This window comes from Macadamia integrifolia, chromosome 9, assembly GCF_013358625.1.
Source record: "Macadamia integrifolia cultivar HAES 741 chromosome 9, SCU_Mint_v3, whole genome shotgun sequence".
Taxonomy (NCBI): Eukaryota; Viridiplantae; Streptophyta; class Magnoliopsida; order Proteales; family Proteaceae; genus Macadamia; species Macadamia integrifolia.
Window position 1 is genome coordinate 10,318,246 of NC_056565.1, and position 17,964 is coordinate 10,336,209.

Below are 17,964 nucleotides of genomic sequence, written 5' to 3' on the forward strand. Positions count from 1 at the left end.
CTTGAGATCGCCTTGTGAACATGAGTTTTTTACACCACAGCTTACCAACTGCGCTAGGTGATTGATAGAATGCAGATGTTTGATGCTGGAGAACTGACACTGGTTTTCTGGGTTTGAGCTGGGTTTTGACAAGAAAGAATTGGCTGGGCCGGGATGGGCCCACTAGGTAACCTTACCCAAAACAGATGAAAGGGGTTTGGTTTTTCTCTATTAGGAGTGGAAATGTCAGGCTTTGTGCTTTATCTTCCAGGACTCTGAATGACATCTGCATTTGATTATGCCTACTCCTTTTTTGGGCTTTTTACAGGATCATTCCAAATGAGATAAGGTACTACATTGCTTTGGCCTCTATGGTTAGGAGTTAGGACACCGATACTGATACATATCGGTTCAATACGACACTCATACCTAAAACCATGGTATAGGGATAGTCTTGCATTTTAATTACCTTTATCCAATGGTGTGGGGACTGTCTCTGGGCCTTTTGGGGGTCTTAAGGCCCAAACACATTGTCAGTGGCCCTCAGTAGAGGTCACGCAGGTCCCCAAACTCTTTAGTCTTTGATTGGTCATGGTGAGGGCTGAATGGACCGTTAAAAGATAGGTATATAACAGAGACATCATATTATTGGATCTTTTGGATAAGGTGATAAGCCCACGTGGCAAACTATAAATCCCCCTTTCCCATTCCATACAAATGCTTCTCTCCCCTCTTTGTAACAAACTTCTCTCTGATATCTTCTTCCCAGTAGTAAAGATTGAACACTAATGTCTTCTCCTACCCTCATAGCGCCCAGTAGCAAACCAAAATCACTTGCAGGTTTCAGACCCAAATCCACCACCACCACCACTACTAGTATCACTTCCGATGTATCTTCATCGATTCCACAAAAGGGTCGGCGAGAATTTGTGAGCTTGATCGCCGGTATCCTATCACCGGTATTGATTTTTCCGGTTTCGCCGGCATCAGCAGCTTCGGATGAAGAGTATGTCAAGGAGACAGAGGAGGTAATCAACAAGATACGGAGTACCATTAGCAAAGATAAAAATGACCCAAATGTAGCTGATGCAGTTGCTGAGCTGAGGGAGACCTCAAATTCATGGGTGGCTAAGTACAGGAGAGAGAAAGCATTGTTGGGTCGAGCTTCATTCAGAGATATATACTCTGCTCTCAATGCTGTCTCTGGGCATTATATTAGTTTTGGACCTACTGCTCCCATTCCTGCCAAGCGCAAGGCTAGGATCTTAGAAGAGATGGAATCTGCAGAGAAAGCCCTACTCAGAGGTAGATAGAAAACAAGTTTTCAATTCATGGAGAGAAACCCAGAAGATTTTTCTTTTTCTTTTTATCTGAAATCTTTCCTTTTTGCTTCTTAGATTGGGAATATAAAAACCATGTCCAATCATTTTGTTTGGTTATTGTATAATGTGAAGATTGGAAGATATATCAATATATACTTTAGATTAAAGATAATTAAACGACATAATCACCCCTTAAGCTCGCTTTCCTTATTAGATCGAGGTCACAGAACACCAAACGTGGAACGCAATTACAGAGCACCCAACCTCCATTTCCTTGTCCAGTTAAGTGCAGAGTAGCTATAGAGATCTCTGAAGGTGAGAGATCAATTTACGGGTGTATCATAATATTATGTTATTATAGAAAAATTTCAGTTATAAAATATATAATTTTTGGACTGAAATTGTTCATTCATAAATACATTATTCAATTAAAAAAAAATTGAATGAGAACCATACATCCAAAGAAAATGCCATTGCCACCAAGAGTTTGTAACTGCAATTAGCTCTCAAAGAAGCCTTCAAAACTGAAAGTTAGAATCGATTAGGCCCGGATGGATCCAATTAAGAGTGCCAAAGTTCAGCTTGGATCGGATCGAATTGGTTAGGTTTTGGGTTGGGGGTTTCGAAACGGATAGTTCTTTTTTTTTCACCTATAGTAAATAAATAAATAAATAAATAAATAAAAGTCTCTTTAGTTATGAGATTTGACCTTTTATTGAACCTAGAAAAGATATTCTAAATAATCCTTAATAGGAAAGGAGAGTAAATGATGAAACTCTTTAGTTATGAAATTTCAATAATTTTCCACCTGCCTTTAAAGAAAAATAATGGGTGATGTGGCATTGAGATTTCAATAATTTTCCATTAGTCACTGTCACCATTCAATCCAAGGGGCGCCGGGGTACACACGACCTTTAGACCATTAGACCCACTGTGTTGGTCCGATGTAGATCAATAGTTGTTGACTTGCTGCTGTGTTATTATTTCTCATTTGGAGAAAGAACTCTACCTGTTTTCATGGCTCTACGCCTCGACACAGGCAGGGCATGAAAAGACTATCATATCTCATTCAGATGCCTTTGTGCAACATTACATTGGTCTGTGTGCTAGCGCAATGTTTGCACAAGCGGAGAGGATTCTCTTGCTTTTTTCATTTATTGGGAAAATATTTCTTCTGGGAGAGTGTGGTTCCTACGTGTGCATGAGTGTTAATGGAAATGCATGAGAAGGCATCCACAATAGCATCATTTTCCATTTCATAAAGAGTGAGCTAATCATTTCGCCCTTCATGTGTTTGAACGCTGAGGCCATAATCCCCTCAGAGAAAACATTTTTTCTCATTTATCTTTAGCTGCCTGTGGAGTGTACATTAATATTGTTCTCTTTTTCATTCTTTCTTATGTGATTCTACTTCTCCATCCCGATGTATGAAATCGTTTCGTCATTCTTTATTATTGTGCTTCTTATCCTACCAAAAAAAACAAAAAAATGATTGTGCTTCTTATGCCGCTTGCTTAGAGAACTATATTAAAAGTCTTTTTTTCTGGTAAATTTTATAAAGGTCATGACCCGCAACCTAAGGATTCTTAATATGCTGGACATTATCCAGAGGATTGGATTTTCCTTTACCCATGGTGAAGTCATAACATTTCAAAATTTCCTAAACAATCGGTTTTAAATTTTTTTTCTTAAATGGTTATAAAAGTTATTGAATGCCATATCGAATAGTGTCAAAATTTTGCAAACATGTAGAATGTATGATTCACATGTCAAGTTTTAATTGAAATGGATTTCGTCACAAGTTAAATAGAGTCCTGAAAAAAATGCAAGATTATCCAACACATGGGCATGCATCCTGAGGTGCTTCAGGCTATCGGATGTGCACTATCACCTCTGTCGTGTCATAGAGGAGCTCCATCCTCATATGAGAGGCATTTGATTAAATTAGGTTCTTAAATTGCTACATGGTTAATCTAGTACATATCTTCCATCTCTAATTATCAAACTAGCCACATCATCCATCCACGTGGCACAATGAATAGACCATTTAGGCTTTCAGGTGCATCCAATATGTTTAACTTTGTATAAATAATAAAACTTTGAAAATAATTAAATATTTATGTGAGGGCGTACGAAATACCTTAAACTTAGAGACACTTCCCCATTTTTTTAATGTAGAAGTTATAGACAATAATGTGTTTCATTTTGAATATAATGATATATATCATAAATTGGAACGCAAAGATGCATGATTTTTTCTAATTTATAGCACCACCCCCTGGAGTATGCCATAATTATAAAAACACTCCCTCTGTTTTATCAAATTAGACTCAGACCCCCTACCCGTTAGTCACTCTTAAAAAATATACCCTATATGCTGATGTCAGCAACAATATTTTATTTTAAATACCAAAATGCCCTTATTAAATATGTAGTACCTAAAATACCCTTGTAATAAGTTACTATTTCTTTCACCCAAATCTATCCCCCATTCCAAGTCCCCATTCCACCGGCGATCGTTCATAGTAGCGGCGATCGGATGGCGATGGACGACGACCGTCAGGACCTCATAGCGACCAAGCGAAACCAGCCAGGCAGCTAGATATTTCCAAGTCCCCATTCCACCGGCGATCATTCATAGTAGTGCTCACATTTTCTCAATTCCGAAATTTTGGTTGTTGTTGCAATTTGCCGTTGGCGTTTATATTGAGATTTGAGAGAGAGAGAGAGAGAGAGAGAGAGAGAGAGAGGGTTTATTCGCTGTTCTGTGTAAGAGAGGTTGCTGCAATAAAGTTTTTTTAAGCTGCTTGAAAGTAGGTGTATCTTCTAATTTCGTTTTCTAATTTGGAAAGTTGGATTTCTACATTCATTGTTTCTCTTTGCTACCATTAGTATCTCTTTTATTATGCATGTATAAATGGATCCCGCCGAAAATATCATTGGGGTTTAAGAATTTGGGTTGCTTGGAGTTGCCCTACATCTTGCCTTTCACTTGTACCCATAAGATTATTTTAAGATTTTGAACTTGTCCTCGACAATGCATTCTCTCACTCCAATGCGTTGTATTGCTAGATACTCACAAGATCTTTATTTTGCTTTCTTCATTTAATCTGATATTTACATAACCTCTTCCTAGTAGAGAGTCATACTAATCAAATTATAGACGGCACAGTGGGATTCGGTGACAACATGGCTAGTAACGATCTCGATTGTGGGCATGGACTCCATGGCAGCCTTGGAAGCCGTAGGTTGCTCGTAGCGTCCAACTCCGTTGATTTCGATTTGGGTCAGTTGATCTAGCAGGCGATCAAAGTCTGATCCCATCAAGAAATCCGACATGCCAGAAGGCAGCAGACGAAGGCCTGGACCAACCCCATCATCGTAGTACAGCTCAAAAGCTCCCCTTTCGCCACCACCACCAACTTCGGCGCCAACGCCATCGGCAAGCCTACCTACTCTCTGGAGGAGGGGAACAAAAATAGAGGTGAGAATAGGTAGGGGTGAAGAGGAATTGGATTAAAATGAGTTTTAGTAAAAAATGTATAACAGTTATTTTACCACTTGATTGAACAATGACTGATGGTAGGGGGTCTGAGTCTAATTTGGTGAAACAGAGGGGGCATTCTTATAATTGTGGCATTCTCTAGGGGGTGGCGTTGTAAATTATCTTCTTTTTTTTTTAATCGCTTTTTATGTTTAATAGGTTATCAAAACTAGATTTAATATTTGAAAATATAAATAGATATGAATACGATCCTCCTAAATCTGCTTTATACTTCACCCATTTAGAATCCTTATAATGACTCATTAGTGAGTGTTTGAATCGTGATGACTATGCACATCACAAACATAAGTGGACGTGGATCCATGTGATAGAAGATTCTATACTCACCTAATTAGTCAAATTTCATCATAAACTGCATTACAAAGTAGGTGGTCAAAAGTTTGTTATAGCTGGGATTTACTAATAGGGTCTTTTTTTTTTTCGGATAAAGACAATAGGGTCACTTACCACATGGGCTCACTCGTGTCCATCCAAATCTACAATGGTGTGTTTAAGAAAACATAATTTCAAGACCAAATCATAAGTCATTAACTGATAATTATATCTATAATTTACTTTTAGGGCAAAATAACTCTGCTTGTCCCCATGGTTCTTGTGCCAATGCGCGGGCCAGTGGAAGGACGAGTGAGAGCATCGACCATGCAAGGACGGCATAGTTCTTTCTCCCCTGCTTTTATTAATACCTTATTCTATAAGGATACTTACCCTATGGGGATAACTTACTAATAGCAGTAACAAATGCAATATCTAACATTTGCCCATGTAGGAGATGGGATCAGATTCGGCTTTCACATATTGAATGTCTTGATATGCATAAATTGAAGCCTGATTAAGGGCTTATGTCCCAACTTAAGCCCTTAAAGTTGGGATATATTGGTATCGAGGTTGATGTTGATATTGGTTTCAAAAATGGTCAATACTTGATCTGACAACTAAAACTATGGATAAGATACCGATACTTCGATCTAGGGGTGTCAATGGGATGGCTAGGCCAGGTTTCTAAAAACTTGAGTCAACACTAAGTTTTTTTAACTCATCCTAAGCGCAGCCCATCCCAACCCAGCCCAACATTGAGTTAGATATCTCAGCCCAGCTCCAACCCTGTTGGGATTGAGCTAAGTTGGATTGGCCTTGATAGACTCTGCCAATCCCTAATTTTTTGTCATTTCAGGGCTAGCCATTGACATAGGTTGACCTGGTATTTTTTTTCCATTAGTGTCTCTATAGGTGCTAAATAGAAGGGAGAAACTTTGAAAGTTCTGTAGGAAGGCTTGACTTGTTTTTTCCTAATAAATTAAAGGAAAGAATAGAAAAATAAAAATTACAGTGAAAGAGGGAAGGCCATGCATATATTACCTTCCTTGCAACTACTTATTTATAGTTTCGAGAGTGGATCAGGTTTCAATAAAATAATCATTTTTGTGCGAGATTGATCCACAGATGATAGATGGCAACCATCCAAGAAAACACCTTATCGTGTATTCCATTTATATGAATCAAACCATGCGAGAATGATTTTCGTATGAGAATCTGAGCCACTCTATAATTTTTTACAAAAAGGGAAGATGCACAAGAGATTCTGTGTATCAACTATTCATAAAATAGGGCGGTACTTTGTCATTTCGATGGGGCTGTTGTCCCCATCTAAGGTTTTCTGCATGAACTGTGCACCACTGCACAAGATCTTTTCCCTTTGTTTATATTCATACCATGTAGGTTTGGGTTGGCTGGGTCGGACTGGACTCAACCCAGGCTCAGCCCTATCTCATGCCGCATGAAAATCTCAGCCCGAGCCATGTTCAGGCTTGCCCCCCACTTTATGTGACCTTATCAACTGAGTTAGATATTCATTTAATAGTTAGGGCTTAAAAACTTGGCAAAGGACATTTATGTTATGGCGCTGCATTTTGTATCAGGTTGGTATGGGGAAAGGTAATAGTCTGAATCCATTCTTAGTTGGTCAGGCTTGAGTTTAAGTCTGGCCCAACTGCTGTGGATTTCAATCATTCATGATTAGGAACTTTCTCAAGGTGGCAATGCCTTAATTAAACCCAAGTACTCATGCTGTTAAGAGTTGAACAAGGCCTAGTGTCCTATTGTCCTCTCATATGGGCTTATTTTATGGACCAAGTTTTCCTGAATCCATGGTGATCAAGCATTAGTTCATCATGGTCCATCATGAGCATAAAATAGAGGAGAGATAATTTTTTTTTGAGGGTTGGGGGTGGGGGGTGGGGGGTTGGGGGTGGAGGGTGGGGGGAGGGGGAGTGTCATATCGATCCTGAGCGGTGAAGGAAAACTTTATCTTTTTTCTATTAATGGTTTTCTCTCCCTTATCTTGACCGTGTGGATCTCATGTGATTTGTACCATCTTTGTGCCACCACAGGTGTGGCGTGGGAGGTTCCCCTACATTGGTATCATGGGGAATCTTTTCCTTGATATTTATTACAACATTTAATAATATCTTAGAGCACAAACCTAAGGCTGTGAACGTATTGTAACTTTCTTTCTTCTTTTTTTTTTTTTTTTTCTTGATATCGATGGATCATTTTCACAAATAATCAATATGATTAAACACTATGGACAAAGTTTTTCTTCACCCAAGTTGAAAGATAAATCCCGCATCACTACACTTCATAAGAGTGTTTTCATCCTTGTATACTATCCCTTTGCCACCAATGGTGTGGCGGGGGAGGTTCCCCCTACATTAGCATGATGGGGAATCTTTCCCTTAATATTTATTGCAACATATAATAATATCTGAGAGCACAAACCTAAAGTTGTGAATATATTATAACTTTCTTGATTTTTTTTTTTTTCCTGATATCAATGGATCATTTTCACAAATAAGCAATATGATTATACACTATGGACAGGTTTTTTCTTCACCACGATGAAAGAGGTTTCCCTCATCACTACTATCGATCTTGTCCAATTGGACTACAAAGGAGTGTTTTTAACCTTGTATGATAGTGCGGAAATTTATGATGGCACAAGACTTTTGATCCACTATTAGTCAAAATTGATTAGAGTTTGTCGAAATCTATCATTATGAAAAGAAATTATCGTTATGGAAAGAAAATTTAATTTCTTTCATCCATTATGAAGGAGAATCCCTTAAAATGGATGTACGTCTTCTTTGATCATGATGATGGAAAACTTATTCCATAACATAGAAACAAAGAAGTCGAAAATTGACACTAACATATTTGGAGTAACTTTATTGAGTAGTCACATCAATAAAGTATAGAGTATAGATACAAAGAGGTAAGAAAATTGATACTAACACATTAGTGATTGGTGATCCTACTAGAGCAAGTTTATTGACTATTGACAACAAAAGTACTAGAAACAACCAATCAAGAGAAAAGGTCAAAGGTTTCAAGGACCATGAAGTGATGGGATGTTAATAGACAAGTTATTGTGGAGAATTGACACTTGAAATGGTTGTCCCACTTTATTTTTATAAATTCATATCAGGTTTTGGAGATTGATACTTGCACAGAAAACCTCCAAGGGGAGATAATGAGTGGTAATGAGGATTTATCAATTGGGGTGCATGTTGGGACCCTTTTGACACTGAATATTTATCACTGACTCATTACTCACCATGAAAAATTTGAATCCCTAATCCCTGAAATGGAAGATGAGGAAATATAATTGGTCACTTCTACCTTTCTTGTCTTGCTGGTGACCTTTTAGACTTTAGTTTCAATTCTCTCTCTCTCTCTCTCTCTCAATGTGGTTGTTTTCATAGTGAAAGGATCCTTTCCCCCACCCCCTTTCCTCTCTTTTTTCCTATCCATAGCTCATGAGATGACAAGAATCATAACTTTTATTAGACTTTTGAAACCTTTAAGGTTAACCCATTAATGTTTGTGGCTGCAATGGATTTTCCATTGTTTTCCATTGTGTTTCTATAAAAGGGTTCAAGATTGGATGGTTTTGAGATCATTAGGCTGCTTGATATTTATTTTCTTATCTGGTTGTTTACATGAATCACTTGATTAGTTTGTAATTTAGTGAGCAGGTCTTGATTAATATTATATGAATGAAGAACCACGATTTACATAATACTATTCTCCTAAGTCCTGCCAAAGAATCACATCCAATTATACTTAATGACTTTTTTGAATTTTACTTCGGTTGAGAAGATTTGAAAATCGTTACTACAGAAAAAAAAATAAAAATAAAAGAAGAATTTTTATTTTATGTATCTCGAAACTTTGTTAGGGGGCCCATTTTTCTGACTAATGGTGCAAATGATGCCTTTCATTTTCTGTGTCTCATTTTACCAAAAAAAAATTATTTGTCGCATGTTTGGTGGTTTTAATCACCCTATTTTCTTTCCAAAAAAAAAACCCCCAATTCTTTTATACTTTTTTTTTTTCTCTCGGCATGAGTTTTTCTAGAGCCGATTTCTTTTAGGTGACTTATTACTACTATAAGATTTTGTTATTTTTTCAAACTTGACAAGGTATGTATTCTTTCATATAGATCAATGATGTGTCTAATTTGACTGTTGAATAGAGAAAATATATCTAGATTAGCCAAATGTCAAATTTTTTGAATCTGATTCAAATATTCTATTAGTATAAGGTCACATTGGTCCTGAGCGTCACTTCCTTCAGTGAGAGGTGAAGGAACCTTTTCCCTTTTTTGTATAAATTGTTTTCTCTCCCTTATCTTGACTGTGTGGATCTTGTATTATCTGTACAATACCTGTGCCACCACTAGTGTAGCGTGGGAGGTTCCCCCTACATTGACATCATAGAGAATCTTTCCCTTAATATTTATTGCAACATTTGATAAAATGTGAGAGCACAAACCTAGGGTGTCAATGTATCATAATTTTCTTAATTTTTTTTTTCTTCTAATATTGATGAATCATTTTTACAAATAATCAATATGACTATACACTATGGATAGAGTTTTTCTTCACCCACGATGTAAGAGGAATCTCTCATCCCCACCATCGATCTAGATGGGTACACTTCTTCTCATCATGGTGGTGGAAAACTTTTCCCATGTTATAGAAACAAAGAAACCGAAAATTGGCACTAACATGTTAGTGTAGTAATTTTGTTGAGTATTCACATCAATAAAATATAGAGTATAGATACAAAGAGCTAAGAAAATTGTCACTAACACATTAGTGATACTAGTGGAGCAACTTTACTGAGTATTTACTACTGACAACGAAAGTACCAAAAACTACCAATCAAGAGAAAAGGTCAAAGGTTTCGAGGACCATGAAGTGATGCGATGTTAATAGACAAGCACTTATTGTGGAGAATTGACACTTGGAATGGTTGGCACACCTCATCCTTGCACAGAAAATCTCTATGGGGAGATAGTGAGTAGCAGTGAGGATTCATCGATGAGAGTATATGCTGGGATTCTCTCAATCGTTGAATCTTTATCGCCACTCACCGCTCATCATAGAGAATTTGAATCCTTGATCCCTGTAATGGGAGATGAGGAAATATAGTTGGTCACTTCTATGTTTTTTGTCTTTTGGTGACCTTTTACATTTTAGTTTCAATTCTCTCTCTCAATTTGGTTGTTTTCATAGTGAAAGGATCCTTTCTCCCACCCTCCACCCTCCACCCCCACCCCCACCCCCACCCCCTTCCTCTCCTTTTCCTAGCCATAGCTCATGAGATGACAAGAATCATAACTTTTATAAGACTTTTTATACCTTTAAAGTTAACCCATTAATGTTTGTGGCTGCAATGGATTTTCCATTTTATTTGTATAGAAGGGTTGAAGAATCAAGATTGGATGGTTTTGAGATCATTAAGCTGCTTGATATGTATTTTCTTATCTAGTTGTTTACATGAATCACTTGATTAATTTGTACTTTCTTGATTAATACTATATGAATGAAGAACCAAGGTTTACATAATACTATTTTCCAAAGTCCTGCCAAAGAATCAAATCCAAATATACTTAATGACTTCTTTCAATTTTACTTCGTTTGAGAAGGTTTGAAAATTGCTACAAAAATAAAAAAATAAAAAAATAAATAACAAAAGAGCAATTTTTTTTTAGTATCTCGCAACTTTGTTAGGGAGGACCATTTTTTTCGACTAATGGTGCAAATTATGCCTCTTGATTTTCTTTGTTCTCATGTTTGGTGGTTTTAATCATCCTATTTTCTTGCAAAATAAAAAAAAAAAAAAAACCCTATTCTATTATACATTTTTTTTTGTCCCGGCATGAGTTTTTCTAGAGCTGATTTCTTTCAAGTGACTTATTACTACCATATGATCTTGCCATTTTTTCAAACTTGACAAGGTATGTATTTTATTATATAGATCAATGATGTGTCTATTATGATGTTGAATAGAGAAAATATATCTAGATTAGAAAAATGTCAAATTTTTAGAATCTGATTCAATGAAATATTCTATTTGTATTAGCATGCATAATATATTATACAGCCCTCAAAATAGATACTTCAAATTTGCCTTGTGAGTTCCAACAATCCTTTCTTTTAGTGAAATTATCATGAAAAAAATGAAAACCTAAACTTCTCCCAACTTGACTGGAAAGAGGACAAATAAATCTCTATCCCAACGCTGAGCATCTGCCATCCTCACACTATGCTGTCGATGCAGAGATATTCTTCTTTATTCTCTTTTTATCTTTTGAATGGACCTGTGCTGGTCCAACGGACTAGGTTGTAAACTGGCCTACGTTACACGTGCCTCATAAATAAAGAATTAGGATCCATTCATTAGTGGGTCCCAATTTTGAATTCACATCACCGAACAACTAAGAACATATGGACGAGTGCCCCAAGAAGCTCCCAATTACCCAATACCCATTGCATCAGTGTAGTAGCTTGAGACGATTTTCATACTTAATTTCGAGATCTCTCAGTCTCAATATTTAAGAAAAATTCTCAAATCAATTTTTGTGAGAGGAAGACAGTTGGAACGAGACCAGTCATAAAAAAAAAAAAAAAAAAAAAAAAATGCTGATTTCTCGCTCAAACAAGCAGTCAGGTGGGACCCACGAAGTTAGTAGGTCCAAAATCCATATCAGACACGTGTCAGACAATCTGCCAATGGAGGGCTGGCCATTGAGCCGGCCTAAGCCTAGTTACATTTCATTTCGTTCTTCGCTTGTTTTCTACGAAATAAAGACGGAGTAATAAAAAAGCCTTCTCTCGGACGCGGGTTTCACTTCGACATTCGCAACCGCGCGTCCACCACCAAGACTAGCGGCGCCGACAGTACAACCACCGTCACTACCACCGGCAGAAGCTGGAGTTCAGTTTTTGTACAGAGATAGAGATGAAGGTGAAGTGAGGGTAGCAGGACAGAGAGAGCGCGAAGGAAATATAGAGGGGGAGAGGGAATAAAATGGGGGCAGCGCTCTCTAACTTGACGGAAGGGGCGAATGGCTCCACCGATCGTCCGGGTCTAGGAGACATACCAGAGAGTTGCGTGGCCCATGTATTCATGCACTTGACTCCGCCAGAGATATGCAACCTCGCTCGCCTCAATTGGGCCTTTCGGCGTGCTGCTACTTCGGATGCCGTCTGGGAAGCCAAATTGCCCCCTAATTACCAGTACCTACTCGATTTGTTTCCCCCTGACCGATACCGGAATCTATGCAAGAAAGATATCTTTGCCCTCATATCTCGTCCCATCCCTTTCGACGACGGCAACAAGGTTCTCCCTTTCCTTTCATCAATTCCTCTTCGGTCCATCTTAGCTTTTCAGCTTGTCAGTTTAGGGTTTGAACCAGTGGGAGTAAATTTTTATTTTATTTTATTTTTTTATTTACTGTGATTTTTGATGTGGGCTCTTCTGCAGGAGGTTTGGGTGGATAGGGTTACTGGGGGTGTTTGTATGTCGATCTCGGCGAAAGCCCTTTCGATAACTGGGATTGAAGATCGGAGATACTGGAACTGGATTACTACTGAAGAATCCAGGTTTGCTTACGACTCTAAATACGGTGGTTATTAACTTTACTTCACTAGTAGAGTGCATTTCGTATAATATTGTGGAATTTCCATTTTTGTGGGTATTGTATGCTCCGTCTTTCTGTTAAATTTCTTATGTTGGATCCCCCGTCCTTTTCTTTTTCTTCTTTTCACCTTATTCAACAGTTTGTAATCTGAGAGCTGTTTTACTGATTTTGAAAACATAAAAGATGTATGTAGGTACAAATGTACAATTCACGGTTTCTTCTTACTTGTTGAGTGTTCATATTTCTACTTAAAAAGAGTGTTTTATTTTTGGGGGATTACAAACCCCATATACCTGTGATGAGCAAGGTTAGTTACAATCGGAACGATAAAAAAACTTTGTATGGCATGTCATGTTTAAAATGGTTAAGAAACTGAAGGGGATGGCCAAAAATGCAGTCAAACATTCTGAGAATGGCAAAAATGAAAAAGAAAAAAAAATACGAAAAAATAAAGAAGAAGAAAATTCAAGTTAACACCCATATTGATTTAGAACTTAGATTTGATTCATTTTTTGGTGGTGGATATTAATTTTTTTATAATGAGTATTGGGTTGGGAGTTTTGCGTAGTTGCTCCTCAACAGTAGCTTTGATTTTGAGAAAGCCATAGGTTAAGCAGAGATAATTGAGTGATGGTAATGAAGGCTAGTTATGAATATCCAACCCCAATTAGGATCTACTGACAACTCCAATAGCAATCACAATGTGAACTATTGATAGTACCCTAAACATTGCCTAAAAGAATATCAGCAGTAGAGGCCAATAACAGCCTATCGACCAGAGACAGAATAGGTAAAAAACTGAGAAAATAATATAACCAAGAACCACAGAATATAGGACAGTAAAGGGAGATATTACCTTAGAATAAGTATGGGAGGGTCTAAATCCCAAAAGAGTAGCCCGAATTGGATGGCTGGATCAGAATATATCCCAGTTCTTGAATTAGGGCTGAATATGGGAGATTTTCTATATCTCAGCAACCAGGCCTTGGAAGGTCATGAAACCTTGGTCGAGTGGCCTCTTGGAGGTCCTTGATAATGGCCCAATGGTCTGGGAGGTATGTAGTCTTGAAGGCTGGCCAGAAAAATCCAGAATAGGTCTGTGGCAGGCCTGTTTTGTGTCTTCAGGTCTTGATAGCAGCAGTAGGTGATGAGAGCTTGTATTCAACCTTCAAACAGATCTCAAACAGGGCTTAGATCACTTAGGAAGCAATAGAAATTAAAAGGAGAGAGAAGGGAAATTGATGGGAAGGAGGAGGGATATATTGGCTATCTCAGCCTGGTATCTCACTAGTTGGACTCTCTCAGTCACTCAGCCTCTCGCAGTACAATAATTTACTAAAAGCAAAGCTTGCTTTATTCATCTTCAAATTAACTTGAGATTTCAGGTAATGAAATTCCATAGCCCTATTTAATGCCACCAATAACCAACCAAATATTGGATAAAACAACAGAATAAAAATCTTTGAAATTACCCCTGGCAGTAAACTCAAACCCAGCCCCAGTTGTGGCTATTATGTCACAACAGAAAGTGATCTTGGGAACAAGCACCTGGGGTTTGGGCGCCCTAAGGTGATGAATTGACACCCAAAATCTCAAAGCAAACCGACTAAGTATGACCGGCAAGTAGTCATCTCAGTTCCATGTTACCGCTAACAGTAGAAAGGAAGAGGAATGGCAGCAGAGTGTTCAAAATCAACTTGGATGGAGAAGAAATATACGAGGACAGTGGTAGAACAGAAAAGTGACAAAAAAAAATAAGTAGAATGAATGATGAAAGAAGTCAAGAACAATTGCACCTGAGAAAATGAAATCCCAGACCTGAATCGAGTAAGGAGAGATCAGTACCAGCACGAACAGCAGATGTTGGAGCTTGCTTGGCGCATATGAAACTATAAATTTCGTCCAATCCAATAATCTGAGAGTCGAGGGCTTACATAACATATGTGGACTCAAAACTGCCTATTCCTTATTGGAATCTGAAAACATAATTTAGCACTAAATTGGAATCAATCTCCTAATGCTGATCGATGGCTAAGAAAACATATATAATAAAAAAAAATTAGTTGTAACCCAAATAAAGATAAGTTCCTAAATATCAGTACTAGACCATAACCCAGGTTTGGATCTGGTTCTTTGTGGTCTGGCTTTCTGTACTGGGTTTTGTTGGTCCAGCCATGGAAGTGTAACTGCATCATCCTAATCCTGTGACACTGGAATTTTTTGTTGGTTTTTATACCTAGCCTTTAGGTGTTCCAGAATCCATGTTAAGAAGCCTCACACAGCTATATCTTTTACTGGATGGAAGTAAGAGACTTTGCCCCTGAAGGTTGCATCTCCGGTGTTTGCTTTTCTTTTGTGGCATGCTGTGGCCTTTAGAAAGGGCAGAGTGCTGCTCATTTAAAATGAAAAGTCCATTGATTTTATAAATTTGTATTTTGCTTTGGGGTGCTCGATTGTGAGATATTTACCAGGAGCTTTCTTTATTTTTTGTTTGAAGATGGATTCTGCAACTAGTCACACACAGTTTTTGCCTTCTTCAAGGTCTTTTGTTGCCATTCTGAAGGCCCTTGTGTATGCAGAGTAATTCGTTTGCCTTCTGTATTTTGTAGTCTTTTCTGCTGCCCATTCCTTTTCCAACTTACCCCACTCCGCAAAAAATTGCTTGTGTTGCTCAGGGGTTGGGTTTTTTTTTGGGGGGGGGGTATGTGGAGGATCACAACTTATTTCTAGTTGAAAATAATATCAATAATATAGAGGCAAAGACTTTCTTGCTTTGCCGTTTTGAGTTCATGGGGTTGGTGAAATCATTAGTAAGCAATTTGGTGCAAATTTGTGAAACTATAAGTTCATCAGCCTGCAAGTCATTGTCTTTCTCTTTAAATCGAAGGCTCTTAAACCTACCCTTTGTAGATGGAATATTGAGAACTTGGAGAATTTTAAAGAAGCTGCAATTCGCCTCTAATCCAAGAACCTCACTGTTGGATACCATGGATGAGTTTTCATTCATGTTCTTAAAGAGTGGTGCAAAGTGTGTCATTATTGGAAATCGACTTATTTTTATGCAATAATTTTCTCCATACAAGTTTGATCATATGAATAAACTTCTCTTGCATCTATGCAATTAGTATTTTTTGTCTTGTTTGAAATATATTATTCTTAATAAATACAAGTTGTTTCTACCCACATGAGTTGGCAGATTTTAGCTGTAGATGGTATGAATTTCCGCTTTTTTTAATTGCCATTAGGTTCTTTTCGTGATCATTGCACTGAATGATAATGTGAAATTTCAAGTTCCAGACTCTGAAAAATCTGTATTAAGAAACTAAAAGTTAAATGGTCCTTAAAGAAAAAACTAACTATAACTAGCTGACTCAGTTCTACTTTTTGTGACTTGCATGATCCTATTCAACTACCCAATTCCTCGAAAAATGCTTAGTTATTCTATTCTTTCTCTTGACTATATCTAAATCAAGACCTCTGACTTGATTATGATGAGTTTCAACCTTCCTGCAAATGCAAGAGAACTTGATGATTACTTATTGTCAGATCCGAACAATTCATGTGACTATCAGCATAATGTAGTGAGTCAAGATGCACTAACAATATATTGTGAAAGCTTGGGTTTGTCAATCAATTGGTTAATTGCTTATTTCTGTCACTAGCTACGAAACGCAAAAAAAAGAAGAAACTACAAATAATGCAAAACTGATCAATTACATACAAAACCCAGTAAATTTGTCTCGACGTATATATATGGTCCCTACCCCGGGCTTTGTCAACATATTTGCCTAATAGTTAATGAACTTTGGCATTCACTCAAAATGGGATAGTTATTTTGTTAATGTTGAAATTCTTTTCACCTAAGAACATAGTTGTCAAGGTGCCGCCTTGGCATCCAGGCGGTTTGCCTGGGGCCTAGGCGGCTGTTGCTTTATTGCACTGTATGCTGCCTTATATTTTTTGCCCTTATTTATGCGAAATACCATTTAAGTAAATGAAATAATAAAATAATATTTTATTATTTCATTTACTTAAAGATATTATTCATAAATAAGCAAATACCCCCTATTTGAATCTAATCAAAATAATTTAAAAATCAAATTCCAAAAGGATAAAAAGTCAACCCCCTAGTCCAAGAACAAAAATTGGATTTTTGGTTGTAGAGCGATTTTCAACTTTCGAACACTAAGGTTTTTCTGAATTCTAAAAATTTTATAAATCTTATCATGGAACATTGCACACTTTAAAATAAGTTTGACCGAAACATAACTTTGTCATAACAACTCAGATTTAAGTAATCTTAGACTTATTGGAAAGTTAGTTTTGTGTTATACCTAATATAAAAAGTCTCATATAAAAATAAAATCATTTAACCAATAAAATTTATTATAGAAGAAGAGCATTTCTCTAAATGTCAATAAGTCATGTTGATTTTTTATGACTTGATATGAGTGTGACTATGTTGATTTTTATGACTTGACGTTGCTTAATGTTGATTGGTTTTTTATGTTATAGGGTATATATTATAACATACAAAATAACTTTAGAAAATAGGGAAAGTAAAAAATAACACATGGGCGATTTGATCGCCATGGCAATGCCATAGCTAGTGATTCACCGCCAAATCAATTAGCCATCCCTCCACCGCCTTGGGCCGCCAAGACGCCATGACAACTATGCCTAAGAATTTGTGAAGTGGAAATTGTTCCATGCATTCTTTGTTTTGTCACAAAACATGGCCATGATATTCCTATAAAAAAAATTTAAGAGGAGTCTAATGCTTTTGGATTATAACAGTTATCAAATCCTATATTTTAATTATTGAGAGTGGAATCATAAGTTTCTAGAATGTTAAGTCAGTTATGATAAGGTATGATACAGATACAGGGTATATTTATTTGTTAATTCCCTTTCTTGAAAAGCTATTTGATCGGCTCATCAATGATCTCTATAAAAGTGTCTTAGGTTTTGCCCCATTTTCTTTTGGGGTTGAACATATTTCTTTGTTCGGCTTGTCAAGAAGCATAAAATTTCAATTTTTTGGAAGTATCATGATCAGCCAGTAAGAAGGGTTTCAATTTATTCAAATGAACGATTTGAAGACCAATTGA

At 37.1% G+C, this 17,964-nt stretch overlaps 2 protein-coding genes across 2 annotated transcripts in view; both read left to right on the forward strand.

Annotated features, from left to right (window-relative positions):
• Nucleotides 1–693: 693 nt before the first annotated feature.
• On the forward strand, nt 694–1,416 carry LOC122088755 (photosystem II repair protein PSB27-H1, chloroplastic-like). The gene has a single exon (XM_042658079.1). It carries the CDS (start codon nt 768–770, stop codon nt 1,290–1,292), a length of 525 nt encoding a protein of 174 aa, XP_042514013.1. The 5' UTR covers nt 694–767; the 3' UTR covers nt 1,293–1,416.
• A 10,586-nt stretch (nt 1,417–12,002) lies between these two features.
• The window catches only part of LOC122089461 (F-box protein PP2-A15), a 10,454-nt gene continuing 4,492 nt past the window's right edge, over nt 12,003–17,964 (forward strand). Inside the window, exons 1-2 of the mRNA XM_042659215.1 lie at nt 12,003–12,552; nt 12,697–12,815. Of these exons, the coding sequence (XP_042515149.1) occupies nt 12,241–12,552; nt 12,697–12,815 (431 nt within the window). The 5' untranslated portion in view covers nt 12,003–12,240. The remainder of the gene's footprint in view (nt 12,553–12,696; nt 12,816–17,964) is intronic.

Excerpts from the sequence above, each read along its gene's own strand:
- LOC122088755 (XM_042658079.1), top strand. The coding sequence starts at position 768 with ATGTCTTCTCCTACCCTCATAGCGCCCAGTAGCAAACCAAAATCACTT.